The sequence below is a fragment of the Parasteatoda tepidariorum genome, chromosome 9, assembly GCF_043381705.1.
Source record: "Parasteatoda tepidariorum isolate YZ-2023 chromosome 9, CAS_Ptep_4.0, whole genome shotgun sequence".
Classification (NCBI taxonomy): domain Eukaryota; kingdom Metazoa; phylum Arthropoda; class Arachnida; order Araneae; family Theridiidae; genus Parasteatoda; species Parasteatoda tepidariorum.
Window position 1 is genome coordinate 60,603,340 of NC_092212.1, and position 27,919 is coordinate 60,631,258.

The following is a 27,919-nucleotide window of genomic DNA, read 5'->3' on the forward strand; positions in this document are numbered from 1 at the left end:
TTACTTTTCTTATTTTTCAAAAATTTTGAATTCACTATGAAAATTGAGTGTTTGTTTCATTAATAGAGATATTGCACTGTTTAGACCATAATAAAACATCATGTAAACGACGTTAGAAAAGCTTGACAAATGGCAGAATTTTATGTCTTTCGTCTTTATGTATAATGTTATAGAATGATCTGGAATTCCGCATTAAATTGCGAATCATTCAATACGAATACGAATTGACTAATGAATTTCTTTCTTTTTTCCTCCTTTTTTTGGCAGTGTTTCATCTTCATAAAATAGCGCGAGGTCACTTATGAAATTTTTTTATTTTAAATTAATATTCTTTTTAATAAGCAAAAATAATTTGAATGAGAATTAGTAAATTACGACACATTATTTATTAGATAAAAGAAAATTTATTTTCACATTTCTACTGGTTCGCATGAATCGCACCTGCGCAGAAATCGAAAATTCGTCTGCTCGTGGTTACGTCGTCGGTGAATGCTAGATCTAGTCACCGCGACGCCGGTCTTTGCTTCTTCGGAACCTCCCTCGGTCGCTCTCCGCCGGAAGAAAAGAAACAACATCGCTGCGCTGTAAAACCCGTACTCCGCATTTAGTACACGTACTTATCCCGGCTCGGACTCCACGTGAACAGCTGGTAGATTATAGACCTACATAATTTTGCAAGTATACTTCGGCAACGATTAGTAATTTTGTACTTTATAAATTTTACTTTAGAAGTATGCAAATTTTTAGCCTTATCGAATCAACATCGTCTGCTTCAAACGTAGTCACCTCTTACGTTTACTGCTTTTAGGTTATAAAAGGAGCTGTGATTAGTTAGCATTAATTGGATGATATTGTTTTTACTGCGGTTTTATTCAGCCGCTTATTTATACATTACTTAAGTTTCAGTGATATTTATTTTTAATCTATTTACATTGTTATCTAAAGAGTTATTTATCGACGTTTTAAGAGAGTTGTCGGCGTTTCCGTCGGAAGATGGTTTCCATGAATAATGTAAGTTATTTGTATCACTTCAATAACAATTAAATTATACTTTACCCATTATATAGTGTATTAATTCATTCTTTTGAACAAGTTTCTTAACTATAATTTGGAATAAACAATGTAACATCACGTGGTGTGTTAACGCCCAACTGTACGCATTAAGTGCTTCGCACGTGTTTTTATTAACTGAGAATTTATTACTTCCTTATAACGAATTAATTAATCATTATTTATCATACACATTTGTTATGAGTAGATTCCTTGTTTATTTAGGGGCAAAAAACCAAAATTGAAATTTCGGTATTGATTACTGATGTAAGTGTTGGTAACAATAAATTAAAAGAGAAAATATCCTTATTTTTAATATGTGAATTTTAGCTTAAAGTTCTACTTGTAATTATAATTGTATTGATATGCACTAATTAATTTTCTAGTTTTTCTTTTTAAAGTAAAAGTTTGTCTGTGCAGTTTCGCTTTTGTTTTTGATATTTAAGAAGCTATCAAATTGCTTCCTTTAGCTGCTTTAACTGACGTGGCTATTCTTAAAATTGTCTTGTAATTTAAGTTTTAAAATTTAAAACTTTTCGAACAGTTATCGGTGCATTAATATGGTATTGGGCGTTTTGCCAAGTGGGTGGGTGGAATGTAGATTAAAATTACGCCAGTCTTACGCCGGCTATTTAAATTTCTTCCTTGTCTTTAATTTTAAGAAACTATTATCTATTTAATGCAAACTCTTATGTATGCTTCCAATTTCCTTCCTAGCAAATGGTGTAGTTGCAAAATTTTCAGTTTATTTATATGATGGAACTATTTACGTAATTAACCATTAAATAAAAGTAATGCTTTCATTCTAACAATAGTATTGTCACATTTATTGTTTATCTAAATTTATAATAGATAATTATATTCGCTACTGCCTTTTGCAGCTGTTATTTGATACTGAAAAGAATATTTAAAAAAGCCATTATTAGTTGTGAAAAATTTTGATAAATAGAAACAATATATTTATTTAAAACAAATTTAACATTCTTAGGTTATAAATTTCTCACCAGTCCTTATGACTTATTGTGTAATGAATGAATTTTGATTTGTAACTTTTTTTAAATTTAAAAGTAATAAACTATGGAGCTATTAGATTTAATATTCCTATTTAGAATTAATCTTTTCTGATATTAAATATGTTTTTCAGCCTCAGTATTTCAATATGTCTGAGATAGATGAACGATACTACCAGAATGATTTTTCAAAAAATGACTTGTTTCAACGTTTGAATGCTGTATTAGATAATTCAGTTGATACTGGAACTAATTCTCTGAACAGAAAAACAAATCAAGGTATTTTCATGAAATTTCTTTTATCCAAAACTTATGCAATATTTTTAGTCTTTAAAAAATTACTTTTAATTTTAATGGTATGTTCATGTTTTATTTCTAGCTCATGGGTAATGAAAAATTGATAAAAACTTCATTGCAATTCAATATTAGTCTTTGTTCTTGTAAAATACTTTCTGTTTACAATAATAAATACACTAAGCTTCCTAATTATATTTTATTTTAAATATTTATATTAATCTTAACTAAACTTCATTTAAGTACAATAATTTACATTTTATCTGTTAAATTATCCAACAATGTTCTTAATAAAATTGAATTTAATATTTGGTTATAAAAAATTACTTGGTTATGAGAAACTAATGGCTGCACAATAAGCAATTTGTAACTCTTCAAAAGTATTCAAGGATATTTGCTTTTAAGTTGTGATAAACCAAAACTTTCCCTTTCTAAACCTTTATGATTGTAATCTTTATATTTTTTTAAACTTTAGTGGAACAAGTTTTTAATGTTTAAAACTAATCAAACTGAAAATCTTGGTTAAATAATAATTATGTTAAATAATTAAAAACTAGATTTGAAGAATAAATAAATATTTGTGGTTTCTTAAACTTTTTGATGGATGGTTTTGTTTTCAAAAAAAAAATAAATCAGAATTTAATATTCTGAAAGCTTGATTTTGAAGGTCTACAAAACACTTTAGACCATAGCACCTGTTAAATATATTTAGTGCTGTAAAAATGCTATGAAGCAGCTTATATATATATATTTTTTCCTCTCATGGGTTGCATGAATTTTTTTAACTGAATTTAGATTTTTAATGTTTATTTGAATTCTGCAATCTGTTTTATTCTTAAACTGAGTATCTTAAATGACTTTTAGATTAATTTTTGTCAAAATGTCAAAGCTTAACATTATCACACTCACTGTGATAATGTTTTAAGCTTTTATCTTCTATAAATGTTGGGATAAATTTGTGGAAGAGTTGTGTTTCATCATCAAAATTAGAGTTGCTTAGGAACCCATGCTCAAAAATGTCTTAATTTGTCATAATGAGCGTTTTCCTATTATGAACAGTTTCTTCATGTTTCTAAACAGCTCTTAAGTTGCCTGTGATGTAAATTCCAAACACAGGTTCTTGTGCAGTTTTACTCCTAGAAGTTTATCACAACATTTATGACCTTCTATGCATAACATTTTTAAGCTTGAACTGTTTGCCAAAAGTGACTAAAAATTTTAATTTTTTGGCATGCTACTAAAATTAGAGATATTTAATCTTAAATTTGAAATTCCCACACCTGAATTAAGCAAGACAATTTATTTGTATAAATGCAATAAAATTTTTGTTCCCTAGTGTTAGATTCTTTCAACAGATCAGTTATAGCATACGATTGTCTATTTTACTTCCTTTTCTAAATTTTTTGTAAAATTAATTTTAAAAAGATCAAATGTGATTATTCAGGTTTTTGTAGATTATTTTTAACTAAATACAGGACATTCGTATTAAGTTTTTTGATATTAAGTGTTTCTTGAAACATTTTCCAGCTATGGAAAAGATTAATACTAATTTATTTTAAATTTAATTATTTACATTGCATATACTTATAATTAAATTGTTCAACCTAGATTTAATAATTAAAGTCCATACAGTTTATCAGTGCCAACAAATTAAGGTTTCTTGTGTTATTAAATGTACATGTACTTTACATTGAATATCAAAGATTTTAATCTTGTCTTTAGCATTTATTAGTTAAATTACAACTTACAAACTTTAAGGTACTAACGAAAGCAAGGTTAAAAGTTCCAATCTATGTTACTTCTAAGTTGGGGGTGCACAACCTGCAAGAGCTTTTGAATACAAAGAGTTTTTTTTTTAAAAGAAGTAAAAAATTTTAAGTCTCGTTTGAGTCATCACTTAGTTATGTCAGGGGTCTGTCCAGACATTTTGTGATAGGTCCGTTTTGTGAAAAAATTACTCGTAATTTGTGAATATAAAATAAAGTTGAGTCACATTCTTTCAACCATTCTTTTGTGAATTTGTGCAAGTAGGGTCCGTTATTGCAAAAAACTTTCAAGGAGTTTTTAAATTGTTAAGACATACAAGATTATGCTCAACACTGTAAAATTATAATTTCAAAAATTAAATTTTAAAAAATAACCAGCAATTGCAGCTATTAAATTAGCGATGCAACATATAAATATTTGGTATTTAGCCTATACTGCTGAATGCAGAATATTCATTTCGGGATGAATAAAGGAAGAAGCGTCTGCAGAAGACAAAATTTAGTTAGGTTACATCTATCTTTCTCCCCCCCCCCTCCTGGGAAGGGTTTATTTGATTAACAAAACAATAATGAAGATAAACTTGTGAAGGGTCTGATTAAAAGATAAATTATTTTGTGAAGTGTTCGTTTTTAAGTTAAAATATTTTGCGAAGGGTCTGTTTTTATGAAAAGATATTTTGTGAAGGGTCCTTTAACGGACCCAAATTTCTTCTAAACAGACCGCTGGATGTGATCAATTTACGCAGGTTTTATCATAAACCTAAGTTTATCACTTTTTCAACCATTATTGCTAGGAAATTCTGCATGGTTTTAAGAGACTCTGTATTTTTAATAAGATTCACAAATTTAAGTATTATTATTTACGCTTTATTGTTGCAGATTTCATCACAATTCAAATTATGTTTGGATTGCTTTTATAACTAGCAATTTCCATGTGTATTTTAAAATCCTACATTTATTGCTCTATTAAGACTTGTTAGTTAAATGTTGCGTATTTAATTTATTACTTTTTGAAATGTTTTATTTCTGATTTTATCAGAAATAAAATTTTATTTAGAGGCAGTTATTGCTACGTTTTTCCATGCGATCTTGAAAATCCAGTACTTTTATTACGATATTATTAAAACCCGGACATATCAAGTCTCACATTTAAATTATTACTTTTGGAACCACTTTGTTTTCCAGATTTTATCTGAAGTTAGTTATTAATTTTTATGATGTAATGTAAAATATTTTTTAAAGTTCAGGTTTTTATTAAGATATGCAAATTTTAAATAGTGTATTTAAATAATTACTTATAGATCCTGCTTCATTTGTACTGATTTCAACGTTTAAAGTAATATTTTTGTGTTGCAATTATTTTGATTCTTTTTCATGTGAAATTGTCTATCGAGTTATTTTAACTAGACATAAGGTATTAATCACTCAATTATATCACTTTTTGATCAATTTGATTTGTGCATATTTTATCGTAAATATTTTTCAGTAATTTTTTCTGCAGTTAGCGCCATGCATTGGAACGTGGTATTTAGAATTCCGATACTTTAATGCAATGTTATTGCAAGAAAGAAAATTGAAAAAGTAGAGCAGGTTTGCCACAGGCAACTAAAATGCAACTATTGCCAACTATTTTTGGCATGAGGCGACTATGGCAACTTTTTTTTTTGCCTGAAAAGGTTAAAAAAGCAACTATTTTCAGGAAAAGGAGACTATTGGGAGACTTTTCTGTAATCTTAGCAATGTTTTTTTTCTTCTTTTAAGCATAAATTGGGTGGGAAATCTGCACCCCACAAGATAGTTTCTGAATACACTGAACATTTTTTTTCTTAAAATTGCAAATTTGAGTCTTCACTTTTTAAATCGTTTAATCTGCAGACTCCATTGTAAGTCTATTTTATTTCTCGGTCGCCTTTTCAATGATTATTGCTACGGAATTCCCCATGATTTGAAGAAAAAAAATTTATACGATACTACGATGTGTGAATTTCGAATTTGAGTAATTACTTTTCGTATGTATAAACATTTGCGTTTGTATGAAAATTATCATATTTGCCACCAACTTGACTGAATGGATCATGGTATATGATGTTTTGTTCTTATATAGGCAACTATTTTCCTAGTTTTTGGCTACTATTTTCATGTTTTAGGCTGCTAAAAGCAACTATTTTGTTCATTTTTTCTGTGGCAACCCTGTAGAGGAAAACTCTAAATTTTGCACTGCTCACTGTTTAATTTTGTTTTAAACTTTTCTATCTTGGGGGATTTTTCAGAAAGTGTCTTGTTTCAAATCCATGAAACCTCTCATTTTAAAAATAGAAATATATCTGAAGCATAATGCTAAATAAATATGGAATCTAATTTTGTTTTGATTTTTTGTTTTTGTTCCAACTCGAAACTTTTTTAGAATATCTAGTTTTGTTTTATATTACTCATTAAAACATATGAATTCTTATCACACTTTCATTCTGTAAGCAGTAGTTTTTTCATATTAGAATTTATGTTTCTTCAATATTTATATAGAAGGTTGTGCATCCTTAGTCTGTCTGTTTTTATTAAATCAAATATCACCTGTAAGATCAATTATTTTATGGCAGAGAAAAGAAAGCTAGTCTAAAACAATTGGTAGAAAATGAACTATTTGAAATAAAGATCATAGTGAAGAGAATATTTATTGAATTAAGTATAATCGGGAAGTGTAAAGCAAATATTGTCAGTCATAAATAGAGAATAATTAATCTATTCAGAATTAAATAGCTAAGACATTTAAATTTTATCAGTTTTCATGTTCTATCAAAAACCTAATTTTCAAAAATTGAAATAACAAGAAAAGGTCAACAATAAACTAATGTTCATTAACACTAAAAATCTTCCATCAAATCATTCTGCCTTGAAATAGTAAATTGAGAAAGTCTTGTCCTGAAGAGTTTTCTGAAACTTTTTCGTCAAAGAAAATAAAGCCAGTTTGATTGTTTTACACTTGAGGCAGTTATAATTTTAAACTATATGCTGTCTTGCCTTGAAGTTATCTGGTTTTAGAATGGACTAATATTAATAATAAATGCAGTATTCCATAATCTAATGCAATATTTCAAAAAACATTTAAAAATTGTCATTTTGGTAACTTTTCCACCTAGAACAAAATTATCAAAATCAATGACTTACTGTTACAAACTTTCGAGTCCAGATAATGCAAGATTAGAGTGCTTAAATACTAAATTAGAGCACTTTTTCATTTTCTCAGAACTGGCTCTACTCCATATTGATATTTATGAAATTTTGAGAATAAGCACAGGATACTAGCTGTAGATAGGCTAAACTTGACCAAACAGTTGTGATTATTTGTTGCAAACTCACAGCAGTTATCAAAATGGTATGTTCACAGAAACATTTCATGCTGCAACAAAGCCTCAGTCTTAAGCTGTAGTGCTGACAAATTTTTATTTGTATATATATTTCATATTTAAAATTGAAAGACTAATCTATATTTGACAATTGGCAAACTTGTTTATCTGAAATTTTGATTTTTATATTACTAAATACTATTTATGGTACTAAAATGTAAAATTTATATTTGGATTATTACTTATTGGGCTGATAACTGGTCTAGTGGGTACTGTGCTGGACTATGGGGCCAGTGGTAGCGAGTTTGAATCCCACCTTAGGCATGAATGTAACTTTCTCTCTATATATCCTTTCTTCTGTGTGAATGTAACTCGCCCTATAAACGATTTTGTGGTTGTATGATTTGAGCGACGTTACTCCACCACCATGGTTTAGCCACGAGTGCGAAATTCTGTTTTCAGTAAAAATAACTGAGTAAATGCAGAGGTGATTGTGCTCCGAAAAAATTCTGGATTTCCGGATTTTCCCCTCTGGGAGTTTCCGGAAATCCTAGGTCCAGAAGTTTCAAGAAATCATCGATCACATTTATGCATGGCAATTCTTGTATATTTTATTTAAAAATATTAGAACTGGAATTTATACTTGGCATCTCTTTCNTATAAATATTTGGTATTTAGCCTATACTGCTGAATGCAGAATATTCATTTCGGACGAATAAAGGTAGAAGCGTCTGCCGAAGACAAAATTTAGTTAGGTTACATCTTTCTTTCTACCCCCCCCCCTCCTGGGAAGGGTTTATTTCATTAACAAAATAATAGTGAAGATAAACAAATTTGGGAAGGGTCCGATTAAAAAATAAATTATTTTTTGAAGCGTTCGTTTTTTAAGTTAAGTGTTCCTTTTATATTTCTAAATACTACTTTTTATGGTACTAAAATGTAAAATTTATGTTTGGATTATTACTTATTGGGCCGATAACTGGTCTAGTGGGTACTGTACTGGACTATGGGGCCAGTGGTAGCGAGTTCGAATCCCACCTTAGGCATGAATGTATCTTTCTCTCTATATATCCTTCCTTCTGCGTGAATGTAACCCGCCCTATAAACGATTTTGTGGTTGTGTGATTTGAGCGACGTTACTCCACCACCATGGTTTAGCCACGGGTGCGAAAATCTGTTTTCAGTAAAAATAACTGAGTAAATGCAGAGGTGATTGTGCTCCGGAAAAATTCTGGATTTCCTGATTTTCCCCTAACCGGGCTCTGGAAGTTTCCAGAAATCCTATGTCTAGAAGTTTCAAGGAATCATCGATCACATTTATGCATAACAATTCTTGTATATTTTATTTAAAAATATTAGAACTAGAATTTATACTTGGAATCTGTTTCAGTTGTAAATTTTTTCTGGCAGAATAATAAATGTGATTGAAGATAAAAGTAAACTTATACATAATTATTCATTTAAATTATGCTGTATGTAATTTATTTAGAATTTAATGTTCTGAAAATATCAATGATTTAAATTTATAAAGACATTAATTTTTTGAAATGCGGCATTAATGATTTTACTTAAGAAATTTTCAGGATTTTTGAGTTGTACTCGCAATCACCCCTGTAAATGTATAAATTCGGCTCTTTTCTTGTATTGCAGACTGTTCTTAAACTCAGTTGGAGGTAGCGTGTATATTTTAGACTGATGTTGCGGCCATTAAATTCAGTTTTCTGATTTAATCATTTGGGAACATTCTTTGACAATAAAATTTTACTCTTAATTTGTGTTGCCTACAATGCTAAAAGAAACACTAAAGTTGTTTAATAATAAAGCTGCTTGTAAACTAATAACGGATAAAATTGTGATAGCTTAAATTTCTTAAACCTTTTAATTTTTGGTAGATAATTTAAAGTTGTAACTTTATATGAATTTTTTTAGCTCAAAATATCCTAATTGCCACAATGGTTATAAATTACCCTAGAATTCAAATAATTTAAGTTTTTTTCTTAAAATAACCAAATATTTTCAATGTTTATAACAGCTTTTTATCTTTTAGATGCATCAGTTGTTGATATGTTAGGTCTTGCATCCAGATCACACTTTTCTGGTAAGCATTTTATGTGTTCACAATTTGAGTTTCAGCGTGTGTAAAATAAAATTTTTGTTTCTAAATTTTTAATAGTTTTCATATTTCTATATTTAAGATTGAAAGCAAAATTCTCGTACTTAAAAATAGTTTACAATTTTGAAGTTTATTTACAGACATTTTATTTTTGGAAAAAATTTGTGTTTTAAGGCTTTAGTTATGTATTTTGCAACAGCTAATTTTGTAAGCTTACTTATAATTGTAATTTTAATTATTTTTGGTTCCTTGCAATGTAAATAAGTTTTGTAAATGTGTTGAACTTCTAAAATTTTACTATGCATACTAGTTTTTCGTAGACTTATCTATATTAGATGAAGTGCATAAGATTCAAATGTCTGAAATAAGATTAAAAGATAACAAGTTCTATCCATGTTCTCTAACCATGGTTTTAGTGCATGCATATTTGTGAGAACTTAATTTATTTGAAGCACGTATGTATAACAAATCACCGAATCAGCATCTGTAGAATCAAATTTGTAAGATTATATGTCAAACTAATTGCCAAGACTCAGTCTATCTTCAATGTTTCTAGACACTTGAGAGAAACTTCCAGAGATAATGTAAGCAGCAGAACTTTACTTCCAATAAACTCGTGTAGGATGCAGAAAGACTAAGTAGACAATGAATATCCTGCGCCAGTTACGTTAAGTCTTCCAGACCGGATGTTTCTAGTTCCAATGTATATTGCATTAACTATTTGTTATCTAACAATTGAAAGTATCTAAGTTAAGCAAAAGTATCAATCCATTCAGCTTTCGAAAACTAGAAGCAGAATGCTAATGAAAAAACTATTAATTACGAATTTTAAGAATTTCTTTTTGTTCTACCGGATTTTTAAATTTTATTCTTATTCTCAAAAATTAAAATTTATTTTGAAGCCTGAACATAATTTAAAAAAATTTATCTTTTTAAAAAGTGACATTTTGTAGCGTGCTTTCAAATCTTCACTTTTAAATGCACTGGTATTGCACATATTTCAATTGTATATCCGTTAGAGATGTCCAATATTTTCTGGAACAGGTATTTGGAACCTGTTATTTAATCATACCTGTTATAAAAATAACAGGTTACTTCCAAAGGCCTGTTCCAAAATACTAGGCAAAAATTTTAATTCAATTATCTTGGCAAAAATTTATTTTTCTACTTTTTTTAAAAAATGCTAAACTGTTTTTTGGCAATCTTTGCACAGTTTACAATGAGAAAAAAAAATCACGTTTTATTTATTATTACAGGGCCGTAGCCAGACATTGCGAGAGTCTATACAAGTTTTGTATTTCTAGTATTATAATTTTTTTAGAGCTGTTTTAAATTTAATAATTTAACGAGTATAGATCGCCATATCTCAAGAAATTTTAAAGCTAGTTGGAAATATTGATCACACAATTAAAAAATATATTTATCCAAAGAAAATTGAATGTAAAAATTAATTTTAAATAATTATCTATTATTGTTTGTTATTTAAAATTAGAAGAAAACTAAAATTTAAGCTATGTAAATTTTACATCATTTTTGTGCAATTTTAAAATGCAAAATTTGAACATTATTGATCAAGTCGTTTCTAAGTTAAAAAATTTCAAAAAGACATGACTTCATTCGAATTTTGCATTGTGTCATTTAAAATTACGTAGTTTAAAATGATACATGAGTTAATGTGCCTTGGTATTCAAAATTGTGTCAACCATTATTAAACAAATTAGTATAAATTAAGTAATAATTTCAAAAATACATTGTATTTCTCTTAGTTAAACAAATCTTATAACAATGAATAAAAATTTTTAATTCGTTTAAATTTTTTTATTTTATTTTTTTATTTATTATTATCATTATTATTATTATTATTATTTTTTTTTTNATCTGTAAATATTTATAATCAGTAAAAACTAAAATTTCATCTGACTTGAGTTAAATAAAAAACTGAAATAAATATTTAATGGTCTTGCATGTTTTTATAATAAGATTAATAGAAAGTGAAATTAAAACTACGTATAATTATAAAGAGTATCAGTTACTTGTCCCATTTGTTTTCAAATAATTAACCCTAGGAAAATGATTTCATTTTTAGATAAATAATTTTAAAAAGTTCTCTTTTAAAAAGTTCTCTTATAAAAAGTTTTAGCTTTTTTTCTTTTTTTTTGTTTCAAAGCCAGAAAATAAAACTGTTTAAATTTGTTAATGTATCACTTGGTAAAAAAGAGAGAAAATTGTTTCTTTTCAATTTTTAAACATATGAATTAATAATAACCTGTTTATTAATATATAAAGCATGCAACTATATTTGAAAAATTGATCTTTTCAGATTATATTTAAATTTTTATTTGATTTAATATCATTAAAATATTACTTTTTGAAAAAGCCCACTTGAAGTTTTCAATAGTAGGTACCTACTATAAAATTATATGAAGATTCGAGTTTCTTTTACTTTACTAATATTAAAAACTTAATCATATAAATCATGCAACTCTATTTGACAAATTTATGCTGCACAATAAATTATATAAAAGTAAATGCGAAACAATAAGTTTTAGTAAAAAAAAATATTTTTTTGTTGAAAAAACCCACTTATCGTTCCAAGTGGGTTTTTTCAAGGTGGGCCTGCCCAATAAAACCCGGGCGGGTTTTTTCAAAGTGGGCCCACTTGGCGAACCCTGATAACGAATCACCAAATCAGCATCTGTAGAATCTAATTTGCAAGATTGTATGTCAAACGAATTGCTTAGAATCAGTCTATCTTCAATGTTTCTTGACACTTGAGAGAAACTTCCAGAGATAATGTAAGCAGCAGAACTTTAGTTCCAATGAACTCTTATAGGAGTAGGATACAGAAACACTAAGTAGACAAAGAAGATCCTGCGCCAGTTACGTTAAGTCTTCCAGACGGGATGTTTCTAGTTCCAATGTATATTGCATTAACTATTTGTTATCTAACAATTGAAAGTATCTAAATTAAGCAAAAATATAAATCCATTCAGCTTTGGAAAACTAGAAGCCGAATGCTAATGAAAAAAATATTAATTATGAATTTTGAGAATTTCTTTTTGTTCTACCGGATTTTTAAATTTTAATCTTATCGTCAGAAATTAAAATTCATTTTGAAGCCTGAACATGATTCAAAAAAATTTCTTTTTTAAAAAAGTCTGACATTTTGCAGTGTGCTTTCAAATCTTCACTTTTAAATGCTCTGGTATTGCACATATTCCAATTGTATATCCGTAGGGGTTTTGAAGAATGTTACGGTAGATTTCCATAGTTTTAAAAATTTTAATGTATTCTAATACGAAAATTTTGAATTAGTTATTTTATTTGCTTTAACCTATTTCACAATTTTTTCTGGCTTTCAGTGACAAATCTGCTTAGCAATAAGATCTTTCTGAAAGTTATTTTTGATAGTTTTATCAAATTATAACAGCAGTGGTTTTTATGTCTACACATATAGAATAAAACTAAATAATTTTTTCCATCAAAATGTAATACGATATCAATAATATCGCCTATAATATTAAAATGTATATCTCATTTTAAAGGGAAACACACTTTAATTTTTTCGAATTTTGTAAGGATCAGAATCGCAGCGACACAGCAACATTGTCACAGAACGTTGGAGTTATTGCAGAAAGATTTTTGTTTTGAAAAGTGGAAAAATATTTACCTTTATTTTTTGGACAGAAATTTACCTGTTATATTTGAATCATGCATTCAGATAATCTCTTTGACACGCTCAATATACGCCAATAGTATCGTAAATTGATATATTGTTTCGATTGTATTTTCATCAGTTATTGATATTGATTTTCACATGGATTTTGAATATCCCGATTAACATGGAAAATTCAAATTGGTATTTGACTATTTACTTTTTAAGGCAATAATTCTGTCTAATTTTATCAGTTATTGCTATTGATTTCTCCATAGTTTTTAAATCAGATATTTGTATACGATATTATTTTTATACAACAGCCTAATCAAGAGATGAGACACACATTTGATGTGTTAGATTCGCATGATTTTGCCGTCAATCTTTTTTTTTTTTTTTTTTTTCCCTAGCACTATGGATTTAATGATTTTTAACTTTTTTTATTGTGATAATTAGTTGCAAAATGTGAAGGAAATAATTTCTATGCCCCCTTCCCAACAAAATGCGAAAATGTTACCTATAATGTCAGAATAAAAATTGCATATTCAGTTAAAAAAATTACATATTTTTTTTTGTAAACGCAGCCCTTTTGTTGTTTTAAATTAGTAACATACATTTTTATTAAAAGTATCTTGCAGAAAGATATTAGTGCTAGAGAGTTTTGCCGCAGATAGCTTGAAAAAATTTTGCCACAGTAGTAGTCACAACATTAATAAACTGATTTTTAGAAATTGTGAAATCCATAGCAGTATTGGAAATAAAAATATCAACAGCAAAATTATGTGGATTTATGACACTACTCAAAAGAGGTTACTTAAATGAATGTTCAGAGATTTGCATATTGTAATGTCTTATTAAAAACATCTAATTTTAAAAATTATGGAAATCAGGAGCAATGACTGCCATAATATCTATCAAGGAAGCAAAAAAATGGAATCCTTGCATTAAAAATGTACACAAATGTCAAAGTTCAATTTCTCATAGTGCATGTAATATCTTTAAAAATCAGGCTAAAATCAGTAACAAAAAGTGCCGAAAAAACAAGTGGAGCTGCAAATATATTTACAGTGCAAATCTAACTCATTAAAAAGGAATTACTTAATTGCTCTATTTAAATTTTAAGAGCTGTAATTTATGAGATAGTGATTTTAAAGCACATAAGACAGGAACAATTACGGTCTGAAAAAACTAGTCTCACTTAAAATAAATAATCAAATAAACAATTAAAATTTTGCGTGTCTTGAAATATTAATTTTTTAAAAAGAATATCAATAATAATTATAACCAAAGACATCGTTAAAACTGTGTAACGCTTCATAGTAATAGTGGAAAATTGTCAAAACACCCGCATGGTCTTACAAGAGAATTAGATTGAGTTGTGCGTTATAAAGTGATTACTTAAATCTGTGCTTTGAAAGTTTCATGTCTTGTTCTTAATATCCTATTAAAAATATTGAACCCATGTTATTTCAGCCTAATAAAAAGAGGTAAAAATATACATTTGTAACAAAATTTGGGTGATATTGAAGTAAAAAAAGTTTTATTAAAAATGAAGGAAAAACTAAATTTCTAACTTTTTTTAAATTATCCAGATTTTTGAAATACTTTTTATATTAGCAATTTACAAATTCTAGCTGAAGCTGGTCCGTCATTACGGAATTTTTAAAGTTGAGCCGAATTTGTGTCTTGTTCTTGCAAATCTGTATTTTAAAAAATCAAAGATTGAGATCTCTGGCATAAGAAATGGAGAGGAAGAAATGTCTTAACGAAATTTTGCGGAACTGTGAAAAAATTCTAATCTAAGTTAAACGTTGGAAGATCAAGTCTTTTCTTTCTGGTACATGAGACGCTATCTTTTGTGAACAAATTTCAAAAAAATTTGGCAGAACAACTTTTGTTTTTGCAAAGCTAGAGTTGAAAAGAAAACAAAGAATTTTTCTAACTAAAAGAAATCTTTCTGTAAGAATTCTAACTTAATATAATGTCTTAAGTTTTTGCCACAAGAATGTTTTATTTTCATTTTGTTGATCTAATGGGCTTTTTGATAAGAGTATTCTGCATTTATTGCCAGATTTACTCACTTTTTTAAGTCTATATTTTTTAATACCACATTAATAGGGCAATCTAACCTCTCATTTTAAATAAGTTTTGATGTGCTTTATTTGTGCAGATTTGTTCAAACTTAAGTATCAAATTGCACATTTTAATAATCATTTTCGACCTGCTTTATTTGTGTCAATTTTGACATCAGTCTTAACTTTTTATCATTTTTTTTTTGAAGTTTTCTGCATGGTTGTGAAAATTTTGTTAGTTTTAATACAATATATTAAGACTTAAGTGTTTCAAATTGTGTATTTTAATAATCACTTAATACTTTTATATTTGAACATTTCATCGTCAATCTATATGATCTTTAGCAGCTATTGTTCCTAATTTCCACTGTTTCTTAAATCTCTATTTTTTAATGCAATACAGTATTTTAACAAATCTACAGAATTTGAACGTGGAAAAAAGTAAAACTTATTTTGACCTATGATGTCTTTATTTTATTGTAAATCATTTTAAACAAACATAAAATTTCTTTAACTAGAATATTTAATTTGTGTTTACATAGCTGAAAAATTTTACTTTTATCCTTCAAACATTAGTTTTTTTAAATAAACTTATGTATTATGTAGTAAAGTGACAAATTACTTTTCCCTTATCTTTTTATTTTTACAATAAATCTGCGTTTTGAAAGAAAAATTGTTTTATAAAAATCAGTTAATTTTTCAGGTTTGATTGAATTTTAATGTTTCAAAAGCATTTAAATGTTTGCAAAAATATTAAGTTGACTGAAAATTTAGTAACTAAAACAATGTTTATACAAGAAATTAACATAATTTCAACCAACATATTTAAATACTTCGGCTTGCAGCCCATCACTCAAAGGTTGTGTATCCTTATTTTAGGGAATTTAAAAGTGCTCATTTATATTTTTAAAATTTGAAACAAATGCTTGCTCCTAAAAATTCTCAAACCTTAAAAATAAGTTTCTTAAAATCTGTTTGCATAGACAATTTTCCTTTATGATCTTCGTGTGTTTATCTTTCTGCTTATTTCTAGCTTATCTTTCTGCTTGTATTTAATCCTCAACTTTTTCAGGTTCCAACTCAAATATGCTAGGTTTATCAGGCATCAATCTTCCCAATGGAAATTTAGCAAATATCATGTATAATGCAGGTTCTGTTGGCTATTCTGCACAGACAAATCCATTGAAAGCTTTTAATTTAGGATCCATTTCAAAGCCTTATGAAATTAATCCTATAAGTAAACTACTATCCCAAAATTGGTCACCTGGTGGTAGGCCAGTGGATAATGGGATGCAAAGTGGCATGAGGGCAATAAGAGCAGCCTCACCGCAATTACCCTTCACATCGTAAGTACTGAACTTTATGTTAAAAATATGCATTTCAAAGAGTTCTAAGTTTAAAAACTATGACTAGCAACAGAAGTTTGCAATATTGAGAGTCTATAAAACTTAGTCTCAAATTTGTTTAGTTTAAATGTTTAATCTTGTCAGTCTTTCCCATTTTAAAATCTGAGCTCTGCTAGTCTTTCTTGTGAAAGTTAAGATATAAAAATAAATAAATGTTATTAGTTGATAAATGTAAGTAACAGTATAAAGATATTAAACCTGCAATTTTCCTTATTCAGATTTGATGAAAAGATTTGACTGAAACCATCTAAATTTATACAATTGACAATTACTATTACTAAGCAGGTTTAACATTAAACTCAACATTTTATCTAACTGGTACTATCGTATGGTGACAGAGCCAGATTAATTGAATGCAGAGTTTTGCCTAAACCTGGCTCTATATTTTTTGAAAAAATTTATTTTAAGACTTAGAGACTAAATACTTTGCTTAAAGTTAGAGTGAAGTTATTTAGTTTTTGAGCTTCACTAAAAATGTCTGAATGACTTTTGGTTATCAACTAATTTTCAAATAGTCTAAACCACTTAATCTTATTCTATGATAAACTTAATCTTATTCTATAGCGTTATATTTAGATTGTCATTCAAATTTTCCAATTAGACAAAGTTAACATAGCTAAAAACTGAATTAGTATAATCTTCAATCGTTTTAGTTAACTTTTTGTCTAAAATATGCAATTAAATTGTGTTTTGTGATCAAATTACTTTTAAAACTTACCAAAGTTGTGAATTGATGAGTTTTCATTAAAGTAAAATTACCAATGATAATTTAAAAGGCATAATGGAACTAAATGGATAATAAAATGGAACTATATATTTTTATTACTGTTAAACTTGTATTCCAAAAATTTTTAAAGTTTGTACAATAAATTTTAATTATGTTTCATTGGAATTTTTAATTTATTTACCTGGAAATTAGTTTTCATGTAGATGTTATTCTTTGTGATGAGAGTTAAAGAGGAACTTATGAAAGATTTTAGTTGAGCTATGTTACGTAGGACTTGTTAATTTGTGCCAAAAATAAATTTTTATGGTATGTATTTATTTAGACCTTTGCAAATTGTGCTTATTAGCAGTTTAATTTTCTATGCTATTGCAGCTTGTTCCTTAAAGTTATAAATTCATTGAACAAATAGTTAAAATTTATTTTAAGTTGACTCTGTACTCTTCAGAGTAGATTTTTGATTATTGCAACTCTTATCTGGTCTGAACTAAACTATTTACAAATTTGCTATTTTCAGCAAATTTCTCATTCTTTGTCTTAATTTCAGGGAGCCCTCTACACTTGAGCAGGCTCTGTTTGTAGGATGTGAAGGCCTTCGTGAAAACAGGAGTTCTTCACCAACAGAGTCTGATACTAGTGGCATTAGCAGTGTATCTGAACTGAGTAGTCTTTCTGATTTAATGGTAAGAATTTATAAACTAGCTTAGTCTAAAGTTTTGCAATTTTAATAATAAATTGTAGTTGGTTAATTTGCACGTCACCTGCATAACAGGTTAACCTATGAACGGTCGCATGCCCAATTACTTTGATATTTTGATGGCAAGTATTTTTTATGCAATAATGTAAAATTTTGTAGCTTCCAAAATTGGTCTTAAGACTCAAGTGGATCATCATTATTCCTTCATTCAAGGAGTTTGATTTTAAAAAATAAATTTAAAACTTTAAAGAAAAATTTTGCTTGTTCTAAATCAAATGACACAATTTCAGTCCCCATAAGAAAGTTTCTATGCGGATATTCTAAGTAACATTAAAATAACACTATCCATGGAACTAAAACTAGGGCTTGATGCATCCATAGTTCATGATAGAAAGGTTGTTGTAAAGAAAATCATACTAAATAGTGTAGAAAGAAAATCATACTAAATAGTGTAGAAAGAAAATTATAATAAACTTCTATAGCAAATATTTCTGAGGTTATAAACTACAGAATTTTTTCTATTATCAGACTTAAGCATTATTTGTTATTGCAAAAGTGTTATTCTTATGAAATTTTTATGTATTAAGGAATCTACTTTAATGTGCAAACATGAATCTGTAATGTTCATGCTTCATATCTCTGAAATGGTTAACTTTTTAATGTTTCCTGATCTTTTAATTTTCACTTAGCTCAAGTGCAGCTGTGTATAGCAGATAAACAGCTGGTTGCCTAAAGATTGTGAACACTTTTTGTTAATTTTTAGATTAGCATTTTTATATTACTATAATTACCAAAAATAGCAGACTTAAGAAAAATATTGCTGTAGTACCTTGCTTGGCTCAGTTGTTGCAGCTAAGGTGTATTGCATCACAAGATTACTTTTAAGTATTTTTCTCCCATTAATTATGTTTGAAAATATTAAAGTAGGAAAATATGGCTTTCAAGTCTTCAGCTTTTTAAGCTACCAAACTCAAGCCAGTTTATAAAACCTATCTAGCATGCTCAATTTCAAAATATTTTGTTCTGTCTACTTAAAAACTGATTTTTATTAAATGGGAGATAATACTTTTTTAATAATTTAATTGTTCTTGAAACATAAATAGAAATATAATTGTATAATTAACTAGAATCTTATTTTCAGAATAACTTAAATATAGGAACTACTGTTGGCTCTGCTGTTCCATCTGCATCTCCATTAAACTGCAATACTAATTGTCGCTCTGATGTTGACATGCCCATTATATCCTCTCCATTTTTTGTTGATAAAAGATGGTCTGCTAATTCAGTTTTGAATGCTAATTATGGTGATTTAGATTCTATAGAAAGAGCTGCAAGATTATACAGAAATGCTGCTGGTATGTTTAAAGATTTCAATTCTATATTTTAATGTTCAAAAGTGACTTTTATTTTGACTTATTTTTCATTATTTTTAGCTTTCTGTGAAGCAAATTGTACTTGGAGTGGACACTTACCTCCAAAAGCTCATAAAAACCCTACATATTCATGCAAAGTGTTTCTAGGTGGTGTACCTTGGGATATCACTGAAGGTAATTTACTTTTTATACTAGTTTGTTGTTAAACAGTAAACTATTTGAATTTTATGAACAGTTTGATTTTGTCCACTGTAGTCTAAAATTACCAATTTTTGTAAGTTTAGGTACAGTGTGAATTTTTATTGTGAATTTGGCACAGTTTAATAGTAAATAATTCTTGTGCTATATTTAACTCTACATTCAGTGGTAAATTCAGGGTATCTGCGCACCTGGAAAGTCATAAAAAAATCATGGAAAGTCATGAATTTTGGTATTGAACAAAATTTGTCATGATTTAAACTTTTTTTAAAGTCATGAATTTAGGTTGCCAAAAAATCTACAATTAAACTGGAATTTACCCCTCCCCCAATTTCTTGGTGTTCCGAATATCTGAATTTGTAACAAACTCCCCACTCAGTCATATTTTATTAAAATATAAAATTTTTTTATTATGTTCTTTAAAAATTGTGTTCTTTCAAAAAATTAAGAAAAAACATCATTTCTAGAACAAATTATCTTTTAAAATTTTAGCTGAAGCAAGCCAGTGATTGGCGAATTATTTTTATTCTGAAATAATAACAGAAAATCAGAAGGTATTTCTTTCCTTTCCCTTGAACAAGAAAAGTGTTTTTAGAATATAATTCTGCGGAAAAAGGGGAAAATTACATTTGAGCTATTTTATTGCTTCAAATCTTTATTTTCTGTTTCTTAAATTGAAAATCTATAAATGTGACAATGCAGAGTACCAGTTTCGGTTACACCTATAATTTCAATTAATGTTATTATGATACTTTTTAAATTTACTATTGAGTTTTTGGAGAAAATAGTAACTTTGTAAAGTCATGAAAAATTCTTGGAATTAGTTATGAAAAGTCTTGAATTTGAAAACCTAAAATGTAGCAGATACCCTGTAAATTAGTTTATTTCCAGCAAGTTAGCAGTAATCTACAAAAAAATGAATCAGTACTAAACACTATGAAATGGTGAGTAAAACAATTAATAAAGCTAAAATGATTAAGCACTCCTCAAGGATAAATAAAAAAAATATTGTTAATTGGTTAACAAAACATATTGTTAATAGTTCAGCCTATTAATAATTCAGCCTATCTTTTCTGGTATTTATCCTTTTTAAAGGGATCATAAAAACCTTTCACAGTATCAATATTAAAGGTTCTCAATATTGATGCAGCGTCAATAAGTACCAATTATACAAATTTTACAAACATTTAGTATATTTAGAATCTGTTAATTGCACTAAGTACTGGAATACCATTCGACTATTCGAAACAAACTGAGTTTTCAAAGTTTCCCTCTGTTTAAATTCCAAATGAAGTATTCTAAGAAAATATTTCTATGTTTACAAACATTGTGTGTACATTCTTATTCATATTAAATGATTTAAATGATATATCAATTCATATTTATACATAATATTTATTAATAAAATATTATGTAAATAAAAATTTTGAGCACTTTTTTAAATAAAATATTATAAATTTAAGAATTGTTTAAGTTTACTTAATGCTTAGCGCATTAAAAGTGTTACATAATTAAGTTGTGTTATTTAAAATTATTAAAAATGTGAGGGATTTTTGTTTCCATTATTCATCCGAAATGGTTATTCTGTGTTGAGCAGTCTAAGTTAAATACCAAATGTTTGTATGTTGCATCTCTAATTTAGTAGCAGCAATTGTTGAGCAGAATCTTGTATCCATTTACAATTTAAAAACTTCTTGAAAAGGTTTTTAGCAATTTTTGCAATAACAGGACCCTTTTTGCACAATTTCACAAAAGCAGGACCCTGGTTGCAAGAATGTCACTTAATGCTTATTTTATATTCACAAATTATGTGTGGTTTTTTTGCAATTTTACAAAAACAAGACCTTTCACAATGTCTGGACAGACCCCTGGGCACTAATTATAAAAAATTAATTCCTTTTCTTAAATGTCTCACTCATGAATGGTCGAATGATTTTTATGAATTGGAGGAGGGGCTGAAGTCCAGAATTTCTCCCACTGATCCAACTTTTAGGACTGAAACAACCTGATCTGAGATGAAGGAAACACATGCATTAACTTGTAATTTTACTTTAGTTTAACTTGGGTATTTAAAAGCAAAATTTAAAACTAAAGTCTGCTTCATGATTTCATTCTGTTCACTCAACTTTTCAACAATGTTGGCAAATTCTGTATTACATTATGAATGTGTGATTTAAAACCTAGTTTAAATTTTTAAAAACAATGGTTCTCATTGCTTTTATGTGTTTCTAGCTGGTCTAGTGGAAGCCTTTGCACCTTATGGACCCATCAAAATTTTATGGCCTGGAAAAGATAGTCGCAGTGCGTCGTATCCCCCTAAAGGTATATTTTATTAAGTAGTTTGAATTTGATGATTAATGATATTTGTTTTTTAATGATACTTGGTTAACTATCTTAATTTTATTTTAGCTGGCTATGTGTACATAATTTTTGAAGCTGAAAAACATGTGAAAGCCCTGCTTCAAGCTTGTACTCATGATTACAGCAATGGTGGAAATTGGTATTTTAAAATATCATCAAGAAGAATGAGATCAAAAGAGGTAATATTTTGCTTTATCTACCTATGTTTTAAGGCTGCTGCTTTAATTTTTCTGTGAACTGTAATTTTAGTTTGCTTGTTTCAGTGTGAATTAAAACAAATGTTAATACAGAACTTTTAGTCCTTAATTTTATTGGTACAAATGTTGGAAACTCTCTTTATTGCTTTGAACCTTTACTGTTGTAGAGTAGGAAATTTTTTAATTAGCTTTTCAAATTTTTGAGGAAATTAGACAGTTGATACTTTTTTTTTTTTAAATGTATGAGGAATCAAATTTTATGTGTCCAATGAAGATAATTTTAATCTAGTGTATCTTAAGGAACTAAATTCATTAAAATTAAACGAATAATCTATAGCATTAAGTTGACTGACATTGACTATATATAGTGAATGGGAAATGTGATATTTAAAACTATTTTAAATGTGTTTTATGATCCTACTTTATTAGTTAAACATAATAAAGTCTAAAATGTTGATGCCCTTAAAGCAAAGCCAGTTAAAACCATCCAAATAATTGAAATTAGCTCTCTTAAAAAATTTGAATTTTTTAAAATTATAAATCAAAACTTTTATAATTTAATTAATACTGTTACAACTGATTTATGTAATTTATGAAAATTATATAAATATAAGTAAGAGCCTATTAATTTTCAATTACAATCTTCTAGAAAATCAGAATTTAATTTGCCTATTGTCCAAAAGAAATTCTGCTATTTTGAAAATTCTAGTAACCTTAGATGCCTGTTATTGGAGGATGTTTTAAAAAAAAGATTAAATGTTAAATTCACTTTACCTGTGAAATATTCATGGGCAAAATGCTCTAAAGATTAAAACACTATTTCAATCTGTAAAAATTGTTTAAAAACTGGAACTTAATGAGAATTTCCAATAAAATCATGAACCATATGAAGGAAAAATACTGAATATGCAAAACCTTTATCGCTAGTGCTTCCTAGCCTTAGTTATTCGCTATTCCTGAAAACCAGTTTTACTTTTTAATTAATTGGTCATTTTATTCTTTAACTTAAATAGGCATTTTAATTTTAAGTATTTTAAGTTTTAAATTCCTTTACACCGTGTAAATTTAAAATATTTTTGGCAATATTTTGTACATTTTCAAATAATGGAAATATTAAATGTTGACTGATTAATACAGGGATGAGATTTTTTAGCGAATTTCCGCTTTTTCACTTCTGTCTCTCGAATTTCAGCCTTTTTATCGAAAACTCCGATCATCTAAAAGTTTCACTTTTTTAAAAATAAATATTCTGCTTTTTCAGAGAATTCAGCCTTTGAAGTAAAATAATTATATTTATTTCCGATTTTCAAAGATAAACAGAAAATTCAAACTACATTGCTGCCAACTCTTATCATTTTTACTTATTTTAGCTATTTTTCTTGTTACGCATAGACGATATCGTTTTTACCCGCTTGCCAGATAGCTCGTATTTTCGTAATTCAGACGTCGCTTCTTCAAACAAGCCTTTTAGAAGTCTCAAGCCCGGAATCTGCTAACATTTTGATTCTTATTCATGCGATTTAAATATCAAGCATAGATTTTCGTATTTACGCGATTTAAAAGTTGCTCGTTTCGATTATTATTCACGCTATTTGAATATCATACATTACGATTCTTATTTATGCGATCTTATTATTATTCACGCTATTTGAATATCATACATTACGATTCTTATTTACGCGATTTAAAAATCCAATATCACGATTTAATATTTACGTGTTTTTTAAAACCTATGTTTGTTCATGCGGTTATAATATCAAACATAGATTTTCGTATTTATACGTGATGTTAAAATAAGGCATTGGGATTCGTATTTACGCGATCTAAAAATAATGATTCGTGATTTTTGTTTACGCGATTTAAAAATTCTATAACGCAGTTTGTATTTTCCCATCTTTAAAATCGAAAATCGAGTTTCATAGTCGTGATTTCAAATTCCATTATACTGTTTCATATTCACGCAATTTAAAAGTCCAAGATTGCTGTTTGTATTCAGATGATTTTAAAATCAATTATCGTGATTCCTGTAAGAAGTAAATTTTTTTCTTGAATTAGTTACTATAAAGGAGACATTTTTTTTTTTCTATCGACAACGTAAAATTTATTCACATGGAAATTCAGCTTTTTTGCCCTTTAGCCAATCTCATCCCTGTTAATAGTATGTCTTTTCTAAATTAAAGACCAATTGTGTAAAAATTAAAACTAATTGTATTTTCTATGTAATGTGTATATTAATAGACATGCTTAAACTGCATTTCTTTGTATTGCTTCAGTGCTTTTTATATTATCATTGCCAAAGACATTTAATTTCCTCAGTGCTTATAAAAAATTTATAATTCGTTCAAATTTGTATATTAGGTTCAAGTGATACCTTGGTCAATAAGTGATAGCAATTTTGTACTCAGTCCTTCTCAAAGACTAGATCCTAGCAAAACCGTTTTTGTGGGGGCCCTTCATGGCATGCTAAATGCTGAAGGTTTAGCACTTATCATGAATGATTTGTTTGGAGGTGTTGTCTATGCTGGAATAGATACAGACAAGCACAAATATCCCATTGGTAAGTATAAACTCATTGTTTTTGAACTTCAAGAATAGTTGGGATAAGTTTATTTGGAATTTCGACACTCAAATTTTGAACATGTTTTGACCAACCAAAACATCTTTAAAGTCTTAAAGGCAGTGGGCATCTTGTAAATGGCTTCAATTGTTTTAGTATTAAGATGATTTTTCAGTTTTCCTCTGTTTATTATTATTTTTTTTAAATAAAAATATGGCTTTAGAGGCTCTTGATAATTTTTATCAGAACTGTTTCCAGTTCTATCATTCTTAATTTTGCCTTTATATAGACTGAATTAATTGCTGTCGTGAAATAATGAATTTTTGTGACCAATGTATTTTCTTTTATAACTCTTTAGTTTGTAATAGTTTATCTTCAGCTGGCCCTTTCTATGCTAATTCTAAAAATAATGAGAAGCATTTGTAATCAAATTCTTAGAACATTTAAAAGTTATTCTAAAAGTGCATTATTTGGACTTCTAAAAAATATGCAAAAATTAAGAATCACTTATTATAATTTGTAAGTCAGTTTTACAGACCAGGTCAACTTATTAGAAAGATAATGTATATAGTTTAAAATTAAATAACTTGCCAAAAATTAATGCTACATAGCCACATTTGGCTTCTACACAAATAAGCTAAATCTTCAATTATTTTCAAATTAAACATGTAATTTTTGCTTCTAGGTTCTGGAAGAGTGACATTCAACAACCATAAGAGCTATATGAAAGCAGTTACTGCAGCTTTCATTGATATCAAAACTCCTAGATTTAATAAGAAAGTAAGCATCTTGTGTTTAATTTTTCTTATATATTTCATTAGATTTCTTTTATTAAATGCGATACTGTTTGAAGTATATTAACTATGTAACATTGAGATTGGATGAATTTACTAAATTTTTAGAAGTGAAGCTTTAGAAATTATTAAATGGAATCTAACTCCTTTTTTTAAAAATAAAAAACTTCTGAATTGTAGATGCAGTTTTGTCATTATTTTTAAGTATAATGTAGTCTTTTTTTTTCTAAATCAAAGTTTCATTACTTGTTAAATATATTTTAATGTAGGTAACAACTAATTTTTTAACTAATTGGGAGCGTAATACCTTTCTCACTAGTAGATTGAAATTTATTCTAGTAGTAATGTTGTGAATTCTTTGACCAACATAGAGTACACCTTTAGCAATTGAAATGTTAATGTTCCATAATTTTTTTATACACGTTATACTTCTGTGCAATCAATTTTGACTTAGTAATTCAAAAAGAGTTAATTTTTTCAATTTAGAAATTATAAAAATTAATAGTGATTAGGAAACTGTAGAACAGTTAACAATGTAAAATACTTAAATTGAATATTGTGGATAAATTCTGTCAAGCCTACATTTTTGTTACTTTTTAGGTGCAATGTGATCCTTACTTAGAAGATGCCATATGTTCAAGTTGTCAGATTCAACAAGGGCCAATATTCTGTAGGGATTCAGCTTGCTTTCGTTATTTCTGCCGTAGTTGCTGGCAGTGGCAGCATTCTGTTGATACTTACAGAAGCCATAAGCCTCTTATGCGTAACAAGACAAACCGTTAAGTGTTCGGCAAACATAGACTATGCACATGCATTAGCTTGGAAGCACCTGCCAGTAATTTCTCTCTGCCCTCTTTAGTTTTCAATGTGTTTCCATTGAAAATCTGTTTTTATTCTTCTGGCAGGCTTTATCATTTGCTGTTTTACAAAAAAAACTTTTTTATTGTTGGTATAATGTTCCAAAACTAATACTTGATCAGACGACTTCAGGAGAAGTCTTTTATTTAAATATTTTTGTTGTACAAAGTTCCTTCTAATGCCAGAATTATGTTTAAAAAAATGTTGATGACGTGATATTTTATGTTAAAACTGTGACGAGAAGTCACTCAATATTTCTTACAGCTTTTTAGTTTTTATAATGAAGAGCTTGTTTAATGGGATAGTTATTTTGGGGGTTACCAAAGATTATATTAAATTGTTTTTCGTTTTTGTATGGTACCTTTTTGGCTGTGCGGGCTTTCGATATTATGCATCGTTAGTATTTGAAATATCTTTACTAGTGGAACAATAGTATTTATCCTTGGATTTTAATAATTATCAAAGCCTTTCTAAACCTCTTTAAAAAAAAAAAGCATTTATCTGTATGTAGCTTGAAAATTTTAACTGGAACACACTCAATCTGTGCTGTATTTTTCTGCACCAAACTCTATATGCCGATGTTTTATGCCTACTAGTCTTACTTTTCTATATCAATACATATTCATTTAATATTTTTTAACATTGCATATTTTTATTTAATCATAAGTGTTCTTAATGGGAGGTATCGTTGAACGTGATGTGCCTCTTTTGTTTAATTTTTTATGCACTTATTTTTTCTTTGTAAGTGTGAAGGTTTGAAACTGTTTCATACGTTCTTAACTTCATCAAAAAGCATCTTGCTTTTGATTTTTAGCAAGGAAGTCTGTTTAATTAATCAATATTTGTTTCTTATCTTAAATGGATAGTCAATGTTCTTAACTAGAAAAACAAAATTATTCTGAACTTTAGCATCTTCCATGTCCATGTGCCTACTTGCCATAGATGTTAAGGCTAGTCATTAAAAAAAAAAAAAAAAAANATAAAAAAAAAAAAAAAAAGTTCCTTGTGTATAGCTAGCCGGAAACAAAATGGCCTTTCTCAGATTTTATCGATTGCCTTTAAATCACTTGATGTTTAAATGTGTGTGTGGCAACACCATAGTCAATGTTGTGATCATTTGTTATACCATTACTAACAATATGCGATGGCTATGGTTGTGTGCTCGGATTCAACTAACCTATGTGTATGAAGATTTAATTTTTAAAATGTAGTGTTTTTAATTTTTGAAGGCACAGCAGCTTCTGTGTGCAATACGGGTACTGTGCATTCCATGACCCTCTTCCTTACGCTGAAAAATTGTTTTAATTGTATATTATAAAATACAGATGTATTTGGCTGTTTTGTTTTCAAATAGATTAATAAAAGCATTAAAAAAAGCAAAATGTTGATTATTTTCTCAAACACGAATACTGCTTTTTAATAGATAAGTTTTATGGGAACTAATAACGTAGAA

General features: G+C 28.0%; 1 protein-coding gene across 2 annotated transcripts; it reads left to right on the forward strand.

Moving 5' to 3' along the window:
• The first annotated feature begins 443 nt into the window (after nucleotides 1-443).
• On the forward strand, nucleotides 444-27,848 carry LOC107437559 (polyadenylation element binding protein orb). 2 transcript variants are annotated; one of them, XM_016049615.3, is made up of 12 exons: nucleotides 444-1,011; nucleotides 2,195-2,339; nucleotides 9,509-9,559; nucleotides 16,374-16,647; nucleotides 17,979-18,114; nucleotides 19,270-19,483; nucleotides 19,562-19,675; nucleotides 21,932-22,021; nucleotides 22,109-22,239; nucleotides 24,616-24,814; nucleotides 25,500-25,594; nucleotides 26,209-27,848. In XM_016049615.3, the coding sequence occupies exons 1-12, from the start codon at nucleotides 994-996 to the stop codon at nucleotides 26,389-26,391; spliced, it is 1,650 nt and encodes a 549-aa protein (XP_015905101.2). In that variant the 5' UTR covers nucleotides 444-993; the 3' UTR covers nucleotides 26,392-27,848. The 2 variants fall into 2 exon arrangements, with proteins under 2 accessions (XP_015905101.2, XP_071041719.1); XM_071185618.1 differs by lacking the exon at nucleotides 444-1,011 and adding an exon at nucleotides 1,125-1,317.
• Nucleotides 27,849-27,919: the final 71 nt, after the last annotated feature.